The sequence below is a fragment of the Anabrus simplex genome, chromosome 3 (assembly GCF_040414725.1).
Source record: "Anabrus simplex isolate iqAnaSimp1 chromosome 3, ASM4041472v1, whole genome shotgun sequence".
Taxonomy (NCBI): domain Eukaryota; kingdom Metazoa; phylum Arthropoda; class Insecta; order Orthoptera; family Tettigoniidae; genus Anabrus; species Anabrus simplex.
The window spans coordinates 454010671-454031682 of record NC_090267.1 but is presented as its reverse complement, the minus strand read 5'-3'; the positions used below and the strand labels follow the sequence as shown (position 1 = coordinate 454031682).

The following is a 21012-nucleotide window of genomic DNA, read 5'->3' as shown; positions in this document are numbered from 1 at the left end:
GTAGCATCGGGGTAAATAATTTGGAGGACCAGTATGTTCAACATTCCGAAGACCAATGCATGGTCCTGGAATTTGACCAAAAATTGAAGGAACAACACTACCTCGCTTGCCGAACTAACCGAATAACAAGAAGCTCTTTTTAACACAAGACTCAAGGGGTGAGGAAGACTAGAAAACCCCATGTTATAGAGCACCGAAGTAGACTGCTGATCCTTGCTTGAAAGGCCGTCACGATTTCTTAACAGAGGCATAGACAAAGGGGCTGACTGCCCATTTAATTCAACTCCATCAACTGCCTTATTCGACTCACCTTCAGCCAGAGTAATGGAAAGGCAAGTGTTCTTAGGTTTAGCTGACAACCTCATCAACCATGAATCAACCTTCTCTAATAATGTGGAGGTTTCGAATTGCAATGCCTCAACCTGACCCTTAGGAACGCAAATCTTCGATCCTATGTAAATAGTGGTTCAGATAACCTTGAACCCTCTTTAACTGATGAAAAAAATCCAGAATCAAGGACGTCGCCCCACTGACCTCGCTATTAGTATAAACAGGCACAGTAATAGGTTTTTAAAGGTTCGACCTTAATAAATTCTCATCGCTTTTCACAGTTCCTTTTGACTCCAAGTTCCTAATGAGCAGTTCATATAATAACTCTTCCTTTTGCAAGGACCCCGGATAAGGGGCATCTCAAGCCGTCATTATGTTCTAACGCTGTTTGACCCACAGGTCGAAAGAATTCCAAGAGTACAATCAAAGGTAAACGGAATAATACTCGAACTGAAACCAGGCCCATTCAACCACGCTCCAGGCTACCACTCTGTACCCCTGCGTAGTCTCACTAGCATTCCCACACAGAGGAAGGGAAAGGGAAAAGCGCACAGTCCCGGGCCTGGTTCAAGATAGCATACCTTTCAGAAAATAAACACATTTATTTATAAATGCAATCCCCTTAGTGGGTTTTTCCTCAGCATGTTAACATGTACAATTTAAGAGAAATATATTATTCAAAGCTCGAGACAGCCTCAGGCTGTGAAAAAAGGTACATAATACTGGGCCTTGAGCCCCAAAACTTAATATAAAACTACAACAAAGACATTAAAACAAGTTTCAACTCTCCAATGCTGCCCTCCATTTTAAATGCATCCTGTACACACAGTGAAAGAGAATGAATAAGTTTCAATTCATCATCTTAAACCAACAAATCATGGAGGTGGCAGCAAATTTTCAAGGTGCCTGGATGTGTACAATTACTAAATAGGCACTGGATTACAATCGTCTCGCATAACTGAACATTTTACAAATCAAATAGCGACAACCTCCCTTCGTTCCACCCCGCACTAATACTCCAATCTATATATGGTTAATGCTTACCTCCACACCGTGGACAGAGAAGGGTTTGAGTCCCGAGCGGAACCAGCTGCTGTCACTCAAGGCACAGAGAATATCGCAGGCCGCTGGCTACAAGTCAAGCCCTGACCCCCGTCCGTAGCTCGACACAGGCGAGTGAGCGGCAGACGGGAGGGAGGGGAGGAAAGCCAGCCCAATTGACTGGATGAAAGGGGAAGGCATGTTGCTGTAGTAACATGGAATAGCGCGGCGGAAGGAGGAAGGGAGAATATCAAACTTTTGAAATACGTCCAAAGAAGGTTCTAATTAGAGACACATATAAATAATAAGCCGTAAAAGGCCGAACATAGCAAATTAAAAAATACGTCAATCTTAAGGGCGCTACCAAGTACCCAAAACATAGCCCAAAGGGGGCGGGGGGAATTGCCTAAAACATACGGCACAAATCAGATAGACAATAACATGCCCGACACATCTGCACACACACAACCGTGCGCTCAAGGACAGAACAGCATGCACCAAAGAGTAAAATAAAAATGAAGTACCAAAAATATAGAATAAAATGTACGTCCCTAGAAACGTAAAGGAACAATTAAAATAGTCATATAGGGAAAATCATAGTTAAAATCTGCTAAAAACCTTCTGATAGGTCAGAAAAGCGGTCTCGTTTAGTGTGGTGTCCATCTTGTTGTTTATACTCCACGATAACATAGAGAAAAACAAGGAATAACTATCATTACATCATTACGACAGGAAGCAAGGCCTGGAAATTAAAGATGGTGTAGCACTGCCATCTGACGACAAAACCAGGAAACATTGCCTTTTGTAAAGTGACTGAATCAAGCATAAGAAAAACAGATATACAGGTTCGAATACAAACCAGAACACGAGTAATGAATAACGTGTCATGAAAAATGGCACATTGTTCATCCAGGTGAAAGTGTTTCAGCTGGTTTTATAACTTTGTTGCAGTGTTTGTGTGTATGGATAAGCATTTCTCTTTTTTTTTTTTCAAGTTAATTTTTGTGCTTTAGCTAGCCTGATTTGTTTTATTTGGATGAAGGTTTTTTCATTTAGGTTGTTTGTTATTACTTCTCCTAAATATTTGAACTGGGCAACAATTTTGACATTATTACCATTTATCCTTATTTCTTTTAATGATGTTTTTTGGAACAGAATTTCTATCTTTCCAAATGAAATTTTAAGGCCAATTTTAGTACCAATATTTTGAAGTCCTGATATCTGTGTTTCAGCTTCATCTAAGTCAGTTGTTAGTAGTGCCAAATCATCGGCGAAACCAAGGCAGTTTAATCGAAATAAACTTTTAACCCATTAGGTTGTGTTCCGCACATATAATATGTGTTGAAGAGATGTTAAGTACAGAACCTCCCGATTTCGCATTGGTTGTGGTTTTGGATCCCACTGTGTCCAGTTCGCCATTTTTTCTATACTTAACATCTCTTCAACTCGTAGTATATGTATAGAACACAACCTAATAGGTTGAAAGTTTATTTCAATTACAATGCGATTGTGAAAATTCAATATTCATCCAAGGCAGTTTGTTTTGATTTTCCTGACTAATTTTATTTTTGAGGGGTATTTTTTAAACCATTCCCTCATTACTATTTCTAGAGCACAGCTGAACAGTAGGGGTGGGAGTCCACCACCCTGACATAGACCTGTATTGATCTTGAATGGTTCCGATAATTCACCCCTGAGCTTCACTTTTGCCCTGGTGTTTGTGAAGGTCATTTTTATCCTATTTATTAATGTGGGGTGTAGTATGAAGTGTTTTAGAATTTTATTTAGAGATTTTCCTGTGGATGCAACCATATGTTTTTGAAGTCCATAAATATTATCACCATATCTCCGTTTCCTCTTCTGCAGTAATCCATTATTAGCTTGAGACACATGATCTGGTCAGATGGTTCCTCCACAGGGCCTGAAACCTCCATTATATTCTCCTAGTTTGCCCTCCTAGTTGTGACCCGATTCTGTTAACCCCTCAGCGCCGACCTCTATACGTGGTATAGACCCCCTTTCCTTCCGTAGCCGCCGACCTCTATACGTGGTATAGACCCATACATGCTTTCGCATTTACGGCTATAGCGCGAAGAGTTTTGGTGTTATGGATATGCAAATTGTTTTGTTTCCAAGAAGACATTTTCAGGTTTATCAGTGTTCTAAATAAGTATTGAAAATCATTAAAGTGTAGCTGCTTTTGCAAGGATAAGTATATGTCAATTATGTCTGAGCACCAATCCCTGCTTTTTTAATAGTCCGTTTGCTTCATTCTTTCCCACAGAATAAAATAAACAAATGATGATCTGAGAAGTTTGTCTTTTCGTGTGATGTTCTTTGCTCTAATTTTGTATTAAGAGTGCGGTTTATTTATTATATTTGTCTTTATTTCTCAGCTTGTAGTCTTTTCGTAACTCTCTACGAGTACTCTGTATAGGCATCAGTTAGTGCTGCTTTCTGTCATACGACACGAGAAGCAGTTGTGCATGGTATATATCTCGTTTGAAAGACGATGTATCGACCTTTTAATCTGAAATATGTATCGAGTTGTTTTCATTCGTCATAAATGTTATTTCCCTCATTGTTTCGTCCTGCCGCTTTCGGTCCCGCTGCAGCTTCATCGGCTTGTGTGACGCACCGCGCTCAATGGCTAGCTCCTGCTGAGTGTAGCGTGCTTGAAATATTGTATAATTCAAATGAAAGTTTAGTCGGAAGTAGTAGTGGCAGTATTAGCAGTAGTGATAATGAAATAGATGATGTAGCAGTGGTAAATGATGAGTGTGACGATGAGGAGGAACCAGTACTTGGAAATTTCGTGTAGGAGGCTATAGATACGCATACAGGTCAAAGGGAAGCTTTCAACAGTGAATTATGATTCCTAGATTCTCCAATAATATTTAGACAAGTCACAGGGACAAACATTGAGCAGTTATCTTATCAGTTTCAGCTGATGGAAGGTTTGTTTACGTAGTACAAAATACGCTTCTCGGGCGGGAAACGAAATATTCAAGGCCGGCGCACATCAGATAATACAGTTCCAAGGTTGCAGGAAATACGTTTTATCAGGAAATTAGCACCCAAGAGTGAGAAATCCAAACCTCAGAGACGTATCGCGTGTTCAAAACACGGTGAAAAGAAGACATCGGTGTACTGCTGCCAGGAGTGTGCCTTGGGTCTCTGTCTCGAAGAGTGCTTCGAACTCTATCACACGGAACTAAATTACTAAGGAAATGTGAAACAATTATGTAATTATCTTCATGTACATCTTTCTACCATAAGGAATTCCAAATTTCGTGAATATCGGGCCACTCTTATACTAGTAGTAACGCTTTAAGTGAATCAATGTATTTCAGTCAAGCGTAGTTGAAATCTCATCCGGCCGCGGGATAGGAAGCTCTTTAAACGGCTGCGACGCTGAGGGGTTAAAGATGATTCTTGCAAGGATTTTGAATGTATTGTCTAGAAGTGAGATCCAACATAGTTGTTAGGGTCTGTTTTGTCAGTTCTTTTGTGCAACGGGCGGATAATGGCTATCGTCCAGTATTCTAGTAGCCATTAATGCAAAAGGAGTATACACTATGGATGGACAATTATTATAATTTCCCATCACTTTTTATTCTTCTTAAAATATTGCTGGTGCCCTTGGACTGAATGGAAAGAATGTTCCAGATTCAGTCAGCTGTAAAAAAAAACTAAAGAAGGGTGAAGCCGTTGCTGTAGAAAGCAACAAAGTAATGGTGTTGAAATTGTTATGTGCTCCCTAAAATCACAGCTACTATGTTCATCCTTTCATCTTACCTTCTGCCTACTTCGCCGCCGTGCTGCCATAAACATTCCAACTGGACTTGCTATGCTCTGTCTGCTCACTCGCCTCACCAGCGACTGCTTGCTGCTTCGCCTTCCTCGCCTGCACTCGATTACATCACCAGTTTCTCATATGTTCTCGACTATGCTTCGCTCTGGTATAAAAGTCGCCGCTGCCTTCCTATCATCGGTCAGGCATTCTCTGTGTATGCAAGCGGTGGGAGCAGGAAATCATACCTAACAAATGGTAGCAAAATATTTTTCCTTTTGACTCGTTTTCTCGTATACTCAAGCTGTACCTCCCTTTACATATTCATTACTTTTCTATTTTTCTTTGTTCTCAAAGATGGCATGTTTTTCTGATAATTTTTCATTAGGGGAAGATTCTTCCTCATTACCTTCCCCACTATACCATAATTTGTCTTTGCCTAACCCTCCTGTTCGTGACTTAATTTCCTTTTCTAGTTCTACTTCTCTTTCCATTTACCCATCATCTACCAGTTATACACCTGACCTATTAACCGAAGATGTAAAACCTTCTTTTCAACTGTATTCTATGGCTCCGTCCCCACCTGGTTATTCTGCTTCTCCCGTACCTCAACTTGCTGGCAGGGAGAAGATTGTATTAATCAGTCTGCTCTCTCTTTCTTTCTTTATTTTTTTTTCTCTTATTACGTTTTCCCAGGCATGACCCGCCCTTTTTTTTCCTATTATGCTAATTTATTTTGGTCTCTTTATTTTTTCTTTTCTGCTCACCCAGCCCTGCTCCCGCCGCTCAAATCCGCTCATGCCTGACCCCCCCGCTCCAAAAAAAGAAAATTTTCTCTTCTGGGATTTTGTTTACCTTTCTTTACATGGGAAACATAAATTGTTAATATTATTTTATTCTTCAAAATGTCTTAGTATGTACATTGTAATAATTAGCAGGCCACTTAAAAATTTTACTAATTTACATTTTATATGATCCGGATCGTTCCTTCTTCTCACTTCCTTCCCCCTCTTCTTCTCTTCTTTCCCTTCATGCTGCTTATTTTTCTTCCTCTGTTTCCGTATCTGGTGTTATCGACAGCATCCTTCTGCGTGTTCCTGAGATGGCGCCTCTCCGGGACATCATGGGACCTTCGTCGCATTTCTTCTCCATCTATGTCACACCGCAGCTCTGTCACCAATCCTTCGGATTCTTCTGGGTGGTGGGAGTATGTTACGTGCTCCCTAAAATCACAGCTACTATGTTCATCTTTCATCTTACCTTCTGCCTACGCCACTGTGCTGCGTAAACATTCCAACTGGACTTACTGTGCTCTGTCTGCTCATTCACCTCACCAGCGACTGCTTGATGTTTCGCCTTCCTCGCCTGCACTCGATTACGTCACCAGTTTCTCGTATGTTCTCGACTACACTTCGCTCCGGTATAAAAGTCGCCGCTGCCTTCCTATCATCGGTCAGGCATTCTCTGTGTATGTAAGCGGTGGGAGCAGGAAATCTTTCGCACGGCTGGCCCATAGCGATTTTAAATAATTTTCATTCTACGTGACATCATTTCATCTCAGTGCAGGGTGAGCAGACTTGTAATTATGATAATCTGATACTTTTGATTTTCTTTACTGCTTGGCCCTTCAGGCCTTAACTCACATATTTTTCAAACTTTGCCCCATTCTGGGCACGTCATACTGTTTGTTTAAACAACTTCAAATCCTTCAGATTTGGTCATAATCTTGTGCAAAAGACTTGTGCTTGGGCAAACTTTTCTCATTGATACAGAACTTTGTGTACATTCTGTGTGCGTGTGATTTCAAAATCACTGAAATAGATACAGCAGCCTGATTTTTACCCTCTCTCACCCTCGCCATTCCTTTCAACACTGCTTCGCATTCCCTGTCCTTACGTATTTTTTCTGTTCCTCTGACCTCCTTCCCATTTAACAAATTTTACGTGGTTCTTAATTGTAATAGTGGCCTTTACGCATTGTTAACTATTTCGCATATGGTGTGTAATTACGGTGCTTTTTCTCTTTTAACATGTAAACATTGCTGTTAGATCCCTTCTCTATTGTCGATAACATATTCTATATCCATTCGAACCTACTTATTATTCCGCAATGTGTTTCCCCAGGTGTACATGTTACTTCCAGTCATAGGGATATACCTAGGTCTAGTCACGGTCTTATGATCATCCCTGTTAAATTTTTCTTTGTATTGCCATAGCACTCTTGAAAATTTGAGTCACGATCTCAAATCAACTTTTCCCTTGACGAGTCTCATGTAACTTTTCGAATTTTAGCTTACGCTTGAAAATGGAGCAATTACTGTAATTTGATCTTGATAATTATCAGAATTTCTTGATTGTAAAAATTGTTTCCTTTTGGTGGTTTTGTTAATACATCTTGTGATTTGAACCTTGTTGTTTGAGCTGTTTTCCTATCCCTACTTCCCCCCCCCCCCTTTTTTTTCCTTATGTACTTACCACGACATACCTCCTGGGTAAAGGTCCAGAAAAAGTCCCTGCGCTAATTCTGCTGATGTCTTTATGATGTCTTGATGTATTTATTCTGATTATATGCTTCGCCTTACTTCCCTATGTCATCTGGTAGTCGAGCTTGCGAATACAATATGTGCACTACGAAAGACTTGGCTGGTGTTTTCTATTGCACATGACCTTGGGCTCAGTGGTTTGGTTTCTAGGCACACACTGATTTATAACTTGGCTTTGCATTCGCATTTTCTCATCGTCAACCCTTGGACTCTGTTACCTCGATGCTCTCTATGTACCCCTCCATTATCAACAGATATAATCCATTATACGTAATGTAATGCAAATAATACCTAACAAAATGGAAGGATAAGAGGGATGCCTCTTTCATTTCAAAGCAATGAAATGGGCCACAAAATAATTAGGGAAAAGAAAATGAGAAACCTAAATGTATTTTGAATATAATTACTGTATAGGATAAGAGATGGATGACTGATGAAATACTTGATCTAATGGAACGGAGAAGACAAGAAAAGGGCAGAGAAGACAGCTACCGACAGACACAAAGGGAGATTAAGAAGGAAATCAGATTAGCTGAGGAAAGATGAATGACAATGAACTGTGAAGAAATAGAAGAACTAAATAAAGACCATGATAGTTTCAAGTTATACAAGAAAGTAAAAGAGATAGCTGGGCTGTACAGAAAACAGACACCAATGACTCTTTGATGACACCAGCAAACCCATCCTAGATGAACAAAAAGTCATACAGACCTGGACAGAATACATAAACGAATTGTTCAGTGATGACAGAGGTGAAATTGTGTACTTACACAATGCGAAAGGTCCAAAAATAACAAAAGAAGAAGTATTACATTCCCTCACAATATCACCTAATGGTAAAGCAGTAGGTCCAGATCAGATACCAGCCGAGGTTCTAAAACTAATAACTGAAGAGAATGTTGACCAAATTGGTAAACTTTTCAATACAATTTATGATACTGGAATAATCCCAGAGGACTGGTTGCAATCGACATTCATCGCAATACCTAAAAAGTCTCATCCAAAGAAATGCAGTACTACCGTCTCATAAGTCTGATGAGTCATATGCTAAAAGCATTCTTACGTATAATACACGCACGCATTAGAACAAAGTGCGAAATAGACTTGGATGACAACCAAATGGGTTTCAGAAATGTCTTTGGCACACGAGAAGCCTTATTCAGCGTCAATGTCCTGCTCCAAAAATGCCTCCAACTACACAAAGATGTATTTGCATGTTTCATTGACTATGAGAAAGCTTTCGATAGAGTGAAACATGAAAAATTGATAGAGATTCTCCAACGAAAACATCTCGATGGAAAAGACATACGCATCATACAGAATCTCTACTGGGGCCAACAAGCAACAGTCAAAATCAACCAAACCAAAACATCAGATGTGAAAATCAGAAGAGGGGTACGCCAAGGTTGTATTCGCTCGCAGCTCCTTTTTAATATGTATTCTGACATCATTTTTAAAGAAGCTTTGCATGATGTTGAACTGGGGGTGAAAGTAAATGGTGTTTTGATCAATAATATTAGATATGCAGATGACACTCTGATTCTGTGCAACACTATAGAAGGCCTTCAAGACTCCTGAACAGAATCCATGTCAGAGGTTTACAGTATGAAGGCCATCTGAGCACAGATCTCTATCTCTTACCCACCCATCAGGATCTAGAAATATCATTCCCAGTTTTCCACATACCCACTTCATAGTCTCAGTTAAATCCCCAATCACCTTCCAGTCAGTATCCCTCCTACATTGTTTTCCACTTATAACAGTCTCTGCTTCCTTTAACTTCACCCGTGCTGCATTTACCAGATCCCACACACCCCCAACTACGTTGGTACTTATACCTGCATGCCTTACATTGTTGGTACCAATGTGAAACACTACCACCTTCTCCTTTCCCTCCTCCTTCTCTTCTACTTTCCTCAACATCTGCCTCAACCTAATTTCTGGATAACACTCTACCCTGGTTCCCTTTCCTCCACACACTTTCCCCACATGTCTAACAATGGAATCCCCCATGACCAGAGCCTCAACCCTACCCACCTAATTTGATCCCCTCCCCTCTGGTCAGCCCTATCTTTCCTGATAGCTGCAGAAGCTACTTCCTCCCATGACCCTGTTCTACCTGTATTTTCCTATCCTCTACTCTACATTTCCCTTTCTTACCTTTTCCCTTCCTCCTACTTCTACACTTTTCAGCAACAGTTCCCTGTTCCTCATCTTCCCTCTGTTGTTCAACCTGCAGTCACTCTTACCAATTTCTCACAGACAGCTGTCCTGAATTCTGATCCTGAATGGAGCCCTTAGCCTGCAAACTCCTTCCCCTTAGAATAATAGACCACCTGTCTTCTACAGTTCCCCCCCCTTTCCTTCTCATCCCTCTTTTACACCTACTGTATCCTGTACATTATTTTAGGGAGGCCTACTTTCCTTCCTGTCTTCTGAGAGAATCCTAATTATCTCCCTCAAACTCTCCAACTTCTCCCTCATGCTCCTTAATGCCTGGTCACACCCACAGTTCCTACACTTGTACTCCTTATCCATTTCCTATTGACTTAATGTAGACCTGTAGATTACAAGGTGACACGTAGGGTAGTGGACCTCTAACCAGCCCTAAGATCCTAAATGTGGCTGGGAATCAAATCACTACCTCTAGACTGCAAGGATGGCTGGAAAGGGCAACTCCTAAATGTTGGCTTCCAACACATTAAATAACTTGTGCAGTTCAAAATTCCAAATTCTAGTGTCTCTTAAAATTTATAGCAAATGAACGGTGGGGGTCTAAACAAATAACATTATATACAGATTGGTGAGGACAGTTCTCTCCTGCAACTCCCTGCAGCAGGTTATACTTTCTGGCAAACACCCTGTATAAAACTCACCTATCTCGTGCATCTGCTAAGTATCGGACAGCATTTGTCATATTTGCTTTCTTAGCTAGTGATATTTCAGACATTCCAAGTAGCCTTAACACCAGAAGTATAGTAGAACCATTAGTTGTCAAAGATAACATCACCACTGCTGCAACATGAATAAGAAACTGAAAAAGAAAATTAAAACTGTTTATATTGTTTCATTCATTCAGACTAATTAAATTTGTAAATTTTCATGAATATGGTAAATGGATCCAATGAATCTTTCACATATAAGAATATTCTGGAAAGAACATTACCTCAGCACCTATTCGATGAAGACCAGGTGTATCAAAAACTATACAAGAGAGTAAAAGACAGACTGCTCCTCGTAAACCACTCCAAATGGCAACAGCAGCATTCTTCCACGTTAAACCATATCCAATTCGTGAGAGGATGGGTGACATTAGCAAATATGACACAAGCCTGAGAACAATACACATTTTTATTTTTAAGTTTCTAAACTAGAATACATTTGTGTGTGTGATTGATCATCAATCTATAGGACAAATTTGATGCAGATTTCCATGCCACCCTACTGAGTGTAAACCTATTCAACTCTGTATAAATATTGGATCCCATATTTACTCTAACATGTTTGTCATATTCATGTCTGTGCCTCTGTCCATCATTCTTATCCCCTACTCTTTCCTTAGAAACCAACCAAACAAGTCACGGGTGTCTCAAGATGCATCCTCTCAATCTCTTCAAGTACCGAAGGATTATACTGTACTTCAATTTTCTTTTATGAAACTGACCCCTATAAATAGCAAGTATTTTATTTGAATGAAGACAATAATAATGGTTTTTTGTAATATGTGGTTCAGAAAAAACACCAAGTTGATGGACAGTGGAGATTGTTGCCTAACGACATTGTCTATCGTGAATGTGAATCAATAATATCTACAATGCGTAAAAGAAGAATTTCCTTTTTCTGTCACATATTAAGATTACCAGACACCAGGATATTGAAACAACTACTTGATTATTTTTTGAAAAATAAAATCAATAATAATTGGTTCAAAGAAGTTCAGGATGATTTGAAAGAATTGGGTATAACTCGGCAACAAATCAAAGACAGAAAAGAGAAGAGGATTTTGAAGAACAAAAACACAAGTCTCAAACTAAAAACAGTTGAACGGAAACAATATACTATATCGGACACACAAAGGGCTTCCAGGTCGGAGAGGATGAGAAAGTTCTGGGAGAAGAAAAAGAAGAAATTAACTCAAATGTATTGATTTAAGTGCTCCAATGTGGGCGTAAAATATGTAAATAATAAATAATAATGTGGTTCAGAAAGTGTCCTGCTCCTTGAATAGCTTCCAAATAAATATCCCCATGAAACCGAGCAGCACTGGTCATTATTAAAATCAGCTATTATAGCAGCTGGCAAAGAATCGGTGGGTATTGTTAAGAGGAAACATCATCAGGACTGGTTTGATAATGGCCGGAAAAAAAAAAAAAATCTGTGACTTAACTGATGAAAATCAATAAACTTGTCAAAATTATCCAAATTCACTTCTCAAGAAACAGATAGATTACAAAGACAGAAGAATAATCTTGCAGTTATACAAACACGAGAAAACCCTCTGTCAGGAAGGACTTCAAGCAAAGAGTGATAAAGGTGTTCAATAGGGATGTGGACTGTCTCCACTATGGTTCAAGTTGTACATAGAGCATGCTATGAAATAATTCTCAAAAACCAGCAGGAGTAATATAATGGTGAACGGAGAATGCTACAAAACATTCTGTTTTGCAAATGACATTGCTTTGATGTGAAATAATGAAGAAGTGCTACAGGATACACTACACCTAATAAGCAACATACTAAAGAATAACTGCAACATGAAGATAAACAGAAAAAAAAGCAAAGATCATGAAGTTTCCAAAAGATGGAGAACAGATTGCACAAGTATGGCTACAAAGAGATCAGCTAATGCAGGTTACTTCTTTCATATACCTGGGGAGCTCTATAACATTGGATGGCAGAAGTACAGTTGACATAGTATGCAGAATAGCCTAAGCCAAGGAGGCATCTTTCAAGAAGAGAAGTCAGTTAATATCAAGAAATGTGTCACTCAAAACTGGAAAACGATTTGTCAAACGTTTTGTTTAAAACTTAGCCACTTATGCCTCTGAAACTTGTACTTTAAGAACAACAGAAAAGGAAAAACTTGAGGCTTTTGAGATGTTGTGCTGGAGGAAGGAAGATACAATAGATAGAGAGAGCGACAGACATGGAAGTGTTAAGTTGAGTAGGCGAGAGGAGAAATCTGTTAAAAACAATTGTGAAAAGAAGGAATGATATGGTATGGTTTGTCACCTAGAGTGACTTTCAAGATGGTTCACAAACTTGCTGGAGGTAAAACTGGAAGGATGTATTGCAAAATGGAGACCAAGACAGGAATTCATGAACGAGATCAAGACAGGAAGAGAATACCGTAAAGTGAAGAGTTTGCCCTTTCCTTGAGTTACAGTTCCTTTCCCAACGAGGACAAACTGTAACCCTACTTCACTCCTTTTTGGATAACAGCTCCTCTTTCAAATTTCTTGAATTGTACTGTGGTACTGTAGTTTGATTTTGTACAGATTTTAGACTATCCATCTTTTTCTCTACTTGATTCCAATCACATTTAAAATTTCACTTTATCAACATTACCAAAAACCCTTTTCCATATCTACAAATGTCATATGTAGGGCTCAGAAGTTGAGGAACAATCCTGAGTTTCTACTACATTTGAACTGCCCATTCTCAGTTCAAATTCTCATTACTTCTTCCATCACCACTTAAACATCTTTTCTGTAGTACCAAGACAGAAAATGAAATTAAATTAAAATAATGCTTGCAAAATGCCAGGGGGGTCAAATGATGAGCATGATAAGTGAAATACTGACAGGAGAAAATTTTGATGTGAGTGTTTTTGAAGAGGAAAATCTCACGTGCTTCAAGCGACCATAGGCTAGTTCCAGCGACCTTCACGTTTGGCCTCAAACTTGAAAAACATAACGAGCTCTTACCGAAAAACTTAACCCGATAGAAGATTTGAAATACTTAGGCGTGCATGAACTCAATGAGAAAATTCCAGTTAGTATTCAAAATGCAGCAAAGAAGATCCCATTGAAGAAAAAAGAGCCAACTTTCACTTAATACCATATAGCTTATTAAGGACAGGAAGACAGGTATACAGCAGAATACAAAACTCAAACAACTAAGGAATAAAAAATCTCCCAGGGAGGATAAAATAACAAATGAAATGCTGAAATTAGGTAGAAGAGATCTGCTAGAAGCCATGAGAACACTCCTCAATGAGTGCATTAACTCTGGAAGAATACCAGAAAATTGGAAAAATGCTGAAGTGATACTTCTCTTCAAGAAAGGTGATAAGGAAAAATTTAGAGAACTATCGTCCTGTGAGTTTGTTATCACACCTTTACAAGCTTCTGACTAAAATTTTAACCAACCGCCTCACAAGAGAACTGGATTTTTATCAACCTGCTGAGTAAGCAGGATTTTGTAAAGGTTTCTCAACTGTTGAACACATCCAGACTATTCACCTTCTTGAAAAAAACACTGAGTTCAACATCAAGATTCATCTGTCCTTCATTGATTTAAAAAAAGTTTTTTACTCAGTGGAGATTTGGGCAATCATGAAGGCACTTCAAAATGCCATGATAAACTCAAGGTATATACAGCTCCTGGTAAACATTTATGATAAAGCAACAATGGTAGTCAAAGTGGATGAAGACCTCATCATCAATAAAATCCCAGTTGGCAAAGGAATTTGACAAGGTGACACAATCTCTCCAAAGCTGTTTACCCTTGCCTTGGAAGATGTATTCAAAACTCTTCATTGGGATAATAAAGGAATACAAATCAATGGGTTATACTTGAACCACCTGCGTTTTGCCGATGACAATGTGTTCACAAATAAAAATCTAGAAGAGCTAGAAAACATGATCCAAGAATTAAAAACTGCCTTTACTAAGATTGGTTTGGAAATGAACATTAGTAAAATGAAAATACTAAGCCCAGACAGTCAACCACTTAAAATGGGAAACCAATATATAGTAGCTGTCAAGGAGTACATCTATTTTGAACACAAGATAAAACTTGGAAAAGACAACCAACATGCAGAAATTCCTCGCAAAATAGGTATGAGTTGGATAGCATTCCGAAAACTAAGATTCATCCTGACCAACAAGGATGTTCCAACTAACCTGAAGACCAAGGTTTATAATACGTGTGTGCTACCAGTTACTACTTACAGTCTAGAAATGATGACTCTGACTATGGCAAGTGCTCACAAGCTTCAGCGAACACAATGAGCCATGGAGCGACAGATGCTAGGGATCAGCCTTAGGGATAAGATCTGTTCAGAGGACATCAGAAGAGGAACGAATGTAACAGACATCCTGGAGAAAGTAGCAAGACTAAAATGGCAATGGGTAGGACACATAGTTTGACAAGACTACAACAGGTAGACCTCTAGGATTGTTCACTGGAGACCACAGGAACACAAGAGAGGCATTGGAAGACCCCAGAAGAGATGGCTCAATGACATAAAGCTGTTGGCTGCAACATGCTGATTCCAAGTGGCTCAAGACCAATGATGATGGAAGCATATGGAAGAAGCCCACAACCAGCAGTTGATTGAAATAGGCTAGAAAAGAAGAAGAAAGGAAAAAAAACGAATATCTGAATAAAGTTATTCATGTATTCACAAAAGAATCTGTTATAATATTCTTTTGCTAATGAACACCTTCAATGGCACCTTTGTAAATCATACATCTGTTACGATTTATTGACAGTCATTTTATAACACCACAAAGTATTCATATAACATTCTTCTGATGCAATACTGTGACAAAGCTTACCTGGTGAAATTACAGATGAGGTAAGTAGTAAGTGTGTAAACAATATCACGTGGTTGGATGACACCTGCAACATGTTTCGTTATTATAACTCCTGCCAGCATAAATATCATGGTATTAGATATAAATCCCAACAAATTCCAGAAATTGCGAAGAAAATTTTCTATGTCAGTGCTTATACTGGTCTTCTCTGAGCTGACTATTACTCCCAGGACAACGATGGCCAGTGATCCCGATACACCTAGATATGAAATGGATCATTATCAGTATAAGATGTTAAAAAATGATATGTGATGCTAACAAAGAATAGATAATACAATAAATCAGAAAAAGTTCTCATTACAGTATTTTCATTCTGTGTCATCATCATGATCATCAGCATTTGTCCTGCCTAGAAGCAGTATGATGATGATAATGATTATATAGTGATAATTGTGCAACATACTTAGTCTGGCCACAATACTATTACAAACTATCCACCAAGTTCTGTAATTTTTCTCCATGACACCATCATCATCATCAGCAGCAGCAGCAATTCAGTCATTATATGATGTGACCTCCTAAAGTCTGTGAACAAGATAACTATGTAATAGTTCTTTCCAGGCAATTTCTTGGGCAATTCACTGCCAATAAACTCCAGTAGTTCCCTGTAAGTCCTTGTCCCAGTGTTCTGGTGGTCTTTCTCTTGGCCTCTGATATTCACTAGGACTCCAGTCAAGGTCAAGTTTTATCCATCAATAGTCCTTTCAACGAGCCACATGTCCAGCCACTGCCATTTCAGTGTTGCCACCCTTTGAATGATATCAGTAACCTTAACAACTGAGCATATGTCATCCACTCTCTTCAAGAGAACATTGATCTTTCCATGCCTTTTTGAGCTGTTCTAAGTTTTTGTTTGACAAATTCACTCAGTATTCAGGTCTCACACCCGTAAGTTAGTACAGGGAGGATACATGGATCAAAAACTATTCTCTTCAAGTTTATGGGCATATTTAATTCAAAAACATCTAAGTACCTTCCGTACACTTTCCAGCCCAGCTTGATATGGTGATATATTTCTGGCCTTAGATCCTCCTTCATGTTGACAAGTTGGCCAAGATAGGTGTATTCACTGACATGTTCTAGTAGGATGTACATCTATTATCCATAATTTTTGTTTTTGAAAGGTGTATGGCCAGGCACACTTTTCACAATTGAAAAGTACATGAACCATCAAAGTGATCATGTCTGCCCCAGGGGCAGCCACAGTTCATAAGCAGCATCCAAAAATCCACATAGTTTATCATCCAGCATCACTGATGGTTAAGTGGGAAATTTCTTAAGACAGTATTTCAGACATTCACTCTTGCAAGAAAGGTGTCAAACTTCTGCTAAAAAAAAAAAAAAAAAAAAAAAAAAAAAACCACAATGTTATGTTCTGTTGCAAAGTCCTTAAATCAAACTTTTGTTCATATGGAAGAACTAGCAAGATACCCGTGCTTCGCTACGGTATTATACTGAAATTTATAATTGAATGCTTATTGTTTTAGATATATAATCCGCCGAAATTCGCGATCTGACTCGTTTTCTGCGAGAATCCACCAAAATTCCCGATCTGACTCGTTTTCTATTAGATTACGGCACGTTTCCTCCCATTTTTCAATCTTCCTTTCCAGTAATCGATTTCGTACTTCCCGGTCTAGTCTCAGGTATTCCTCCCGGTCAGTTGGGTCCGTAAATCTTTGCCATCTTTTCCTATAATCATTTTAATATGTATAAATTCCTTCAGGAGATCCGGCGTGGTGTCATATTGGGTGCTTTGGCGGCACTGAACCCGCAGCCGGACTGCATTCTTAGTCATTACCCGTCCAGGAGCCTTTTCCAGCGCGGTCCGCACATTTGACGACGGTCCGGAACATTATTATTATTATTATTATTACTATTATGTGTTGCTGGAATGGCTGATGACAGGGAAAACCGGAGTATCCGGAGAAAAACCTGTCCCGCCTCCGTTTTTTCCAGCACGAATGTCACATGGAGTGACCGGGATTTGAACCACGGAACCCAGCTGTGAGAGGCCGGCGCGCTACCGCCTGAGCAACGGAGGATACTTATAAGTACATTAAGAACAGTAAAATCAATTGGTCTCACCTCCTTCTACACCCCACCGCCGTTAAGTTTATTTACCGCCACCCCCGCACCCCCAAAAAAAATTAACAGAAGGCTTGTTTCTGTATGTTTAAAGGAGATTACAAACACCAATGTTCACGTCTATTGCCTTCAGGTTTGAGATATAAGTATCCCCATAAAAATAATTTATTTTTTTCACTTTATTTCACACTACTCTTCCCCCCCCCCCCCAAGTGAATTTTCCCGCAAGAAATACTTGTTTCTTTAATAGTAAAAGATCTTCTAAATACCAATTATCACGACTCTAACTTCTTCAGTTTTTGATTTATGTGTCCCCATGAAAGAAATTCAATTCCTTTACACTCCCACCCTCCAAGATGGTTTCCCCACCGAAACGCGTTTATCTTTGTTTTTAAAGGAGATCTAAATACGAATTTTCACGTCAGTAACAACTTTAGTTTTTATTAGATGTATGCATTCTCATACAATTAGGTCAATTAAATTTTCAATTCTTTCACCCCCCCCCCCCCCCTCCATTGGATTTTCCGAGAATACGTCTTTCTTTACTTTTAAAGCAGATTGCAAATATCAAATTTCACACCTGTAACATCTTCATTCTTGAGATATCAGTAGCCTAATTAAAAGAATTCAACACCATTTTCAGTCACTTTTACCCACCCCCCACCACCCAAGTGGTATTTCCGAAAACTAAAAATACACGATTCGTAATGTATAATAGAGATAAAAAATACCACTTTCACTTCTGTAACATGTTAAGTTTTTTTAGATATACTGTAAAAATTCTCATTTTAAAATTTCACCTCTTTTGAGTTCCCCTTAAGAGGAGTTTCCAAAAACAAATCACCTATGTTTCTTTACATTTACAGGAGAGACCAAACACCCACTTTTTACGTCTGTAACATTTTACGCTTCCAAGATATTCTGTAGATATAGCCTTTCAAAAAATTCACCCCAATTTGTCACTCCTGTTTAACCGCCATTAATTGGATTTTCCAAAAACTAAAAAATACGTGTTTCTTTATTTTTAAAGGAGGTCACATATACAAATTTTCAGTTCTGTATTATCTTAAGGTTCTGAAATATAAGTATCCTCATTAAAGGCATTCAACCCATTTTTCACCCTTTTACACCCCTCCTATTGGGATTTACAGGAAACAAAAGAATACGTGTTCCTTTATTGTTAGAGGAGATTCTAACTACCAAATTTTACATCTGTAAATTTTAAAGTTTTAAGATGTAGACACTCTCATTTTTAAAAAGTCACCCCCCTTTTCACCCCCCAATATTTGAATTTTCCAAAGCGAAAAAATACGTGTTTCTTTACTTTTAAAGTAGATCCCAAATACCAATTTTCAGGTCTGTAATATCTTCAGCTTCTGAAATATAAGTAGCCTCATTAAAGGCATTCAACCCATTATTCACCCTTTTACACCCTTCCTATTGGGATTTTCCGAAAACAAAAGAATACGTGTTTCTTTATATTTAAAGGAGATTCTAAATACCAATTTTTATATCAATACACTTTAAAAGTTTTGAGATATAGATAAACTCATTTTTTAAAATCACCCCCTTTTCACCCCCCCCCCCCCCCGTTAATTGGATTTTCCAAAAACAAAAAAATACGTGTTTCTTTATTTTTAAAAGAGATCCCAAACACCAATTTTCTGGTCTGTAATATCTTCAGGTTCTGAGATATAAGTAGCCTCATTAAAGGCATTCAACCCCTATTTCACCCGTTTCACGATTCCTATTGCGATTTTCCGAAAACAAAAAAATGCGTGTTTCTTTATTTTTAATGAAGATTCTAAATACCAATTTTTACATCTGCAAACTTTAAAAGTTTGGAGATATAGATTCACTCATTTTTAAAATTCACCCCCTTTTCACCCTCCCATTAATTGGATTTTCCAAAAACAAAAAAATACGTGTTTCTTTATTTTTAAAAGAGATCAAAAGTACCAATTTTCAGGTCTGTAATATCTTCAATTTCTGAGATATAAGCACCGGTATCCTGATTAGGCATTCAACCCCTTTTTCACCCTTTTTCACCCCTCCTATTGGGATTGTCTGAAAACAAAAAAATACGTGTTTCCTTATTTTTAAAGAAGATTCTAAATACCAATTTTCACATCTCTAAACTTTTAAAGTTTTGAGATATAAACACACTCATTTTAAAATTTCACCCCCCTTTTCACCCCCTTAGCGACGGAATATCCGAAAATCCTCTCTTAGCGAGCACCTACATCTTAATATGAATATATCCCCAAAATTTCATTTCTTTATGTCCAGTAGTTTTGGCTCGGCGATGATGAATCAGTCAGTCAGTCAGGACAAGCTACTTTATATATATATAGATTGGAATTTCCAACAAGCACATGTGGCCATGACCACTAAAAATGGTTGCAAGCATATGTTCCTGACTTATATCCACACCTCATCCTTTATGATCAGTACAGCATTGTATACAATCACATGGTGAAGAAGCAATGTGCTGTTAATGATGATTATTGTCGTGAAATACTGAAGGGTCCACTCAAATAAAAGTTGCTTCTAAAAGATCAACCCTTGCACAAAGAGGATGGATCTTTCATCAGGACAGTTTGCCCACTTCCTGCGCCATCAAGAATCAAGAAATAATCATGCAATTGAGCATTGGGGTGATGCCACATCCACTTTATTCCCTGGTCCTAGCGCCATGTGATTTCCACCTATTTCCTACAGTATAAGAGAAAAGGAGCTTCAGGGTTGTCCTTTTCATTATGATCAGGAGTGAAATAATACATTTTTGTGTGTACAACACAATTAAAAAGGCTAGTCAAATCTCAAGGCCTACTTAAACAGCACACGCAAATGGTCATCGGAAAATTCTCTGTACCGATGAGAAATTTTTCAGTCAGCATTTCATTCACTTTTGCAAGAAAGGTATCAAAACATCTGGTGAAGTGTAACAAAACACAGTGCTATGTTCTACTGTAAATCCCTTAACTCAACCTTGGTTCATTTGTCAGAATTGGAGTTTCAAACAAGCACACAAGGCCATGACCACTAAAAATGGTTGCAAGCATATGTTCTTAACTTCATTTCATATTGACCATCTGGGAATCAAAATCTCCATCCTTTGGATTACAAATTCTGTTCAGTGTTTGAGGAAGTGGTCTGCAAGAAGAGATATCCTAATATTGACAGCTTAACAAGAGCTTTGAAGACTGCTGTAGCCTATTTTCCCATGTACATAGTGTGTGAAGCATTTAAGGTGTGGCCAGGAAGATTGAAGTCCTGTGCTTGACAGAAAGGTGGATATTTTGAATAGTATACCTAAAATTCTTAGTGCAAATACTTACATGTTCTTCCATACCTCAAGGTTGCAGTTCTTTTTTCCAATATGTATTCTGTAT

At 38.6% G+C, this 21012-nt stretch overlaps 1 protein-coding gene across 1 annotated transcript in view; it reads right to left on the bottom strand.

The window, feature by feature from the left end:
* Positions 1-21012, bottom strand: part of LOC136866856 (sperm-specific sodium:proton exchanger) — a 268108-nt gene that overhangs the window by 146723 nt on the left and 100373 nt on the right. Inside the window, exons 5-7 of the mRNA XM_067143951.2 lie at positions 15491-15728; positions 10873-11038; positions 10583-10740 (exon numbers count right to left, since the gene is read on the bottom strand). Coding sequence (XP_067000052.2) covers positions 10583-10740; positions 10873-11038; positions 15491-15728 — 562 coding nt within the window. The remainder of the gene's footprint in view (positions 1-10582; positions 10741-10872; positions 11039-15490; positions 15729-21012) is intronic.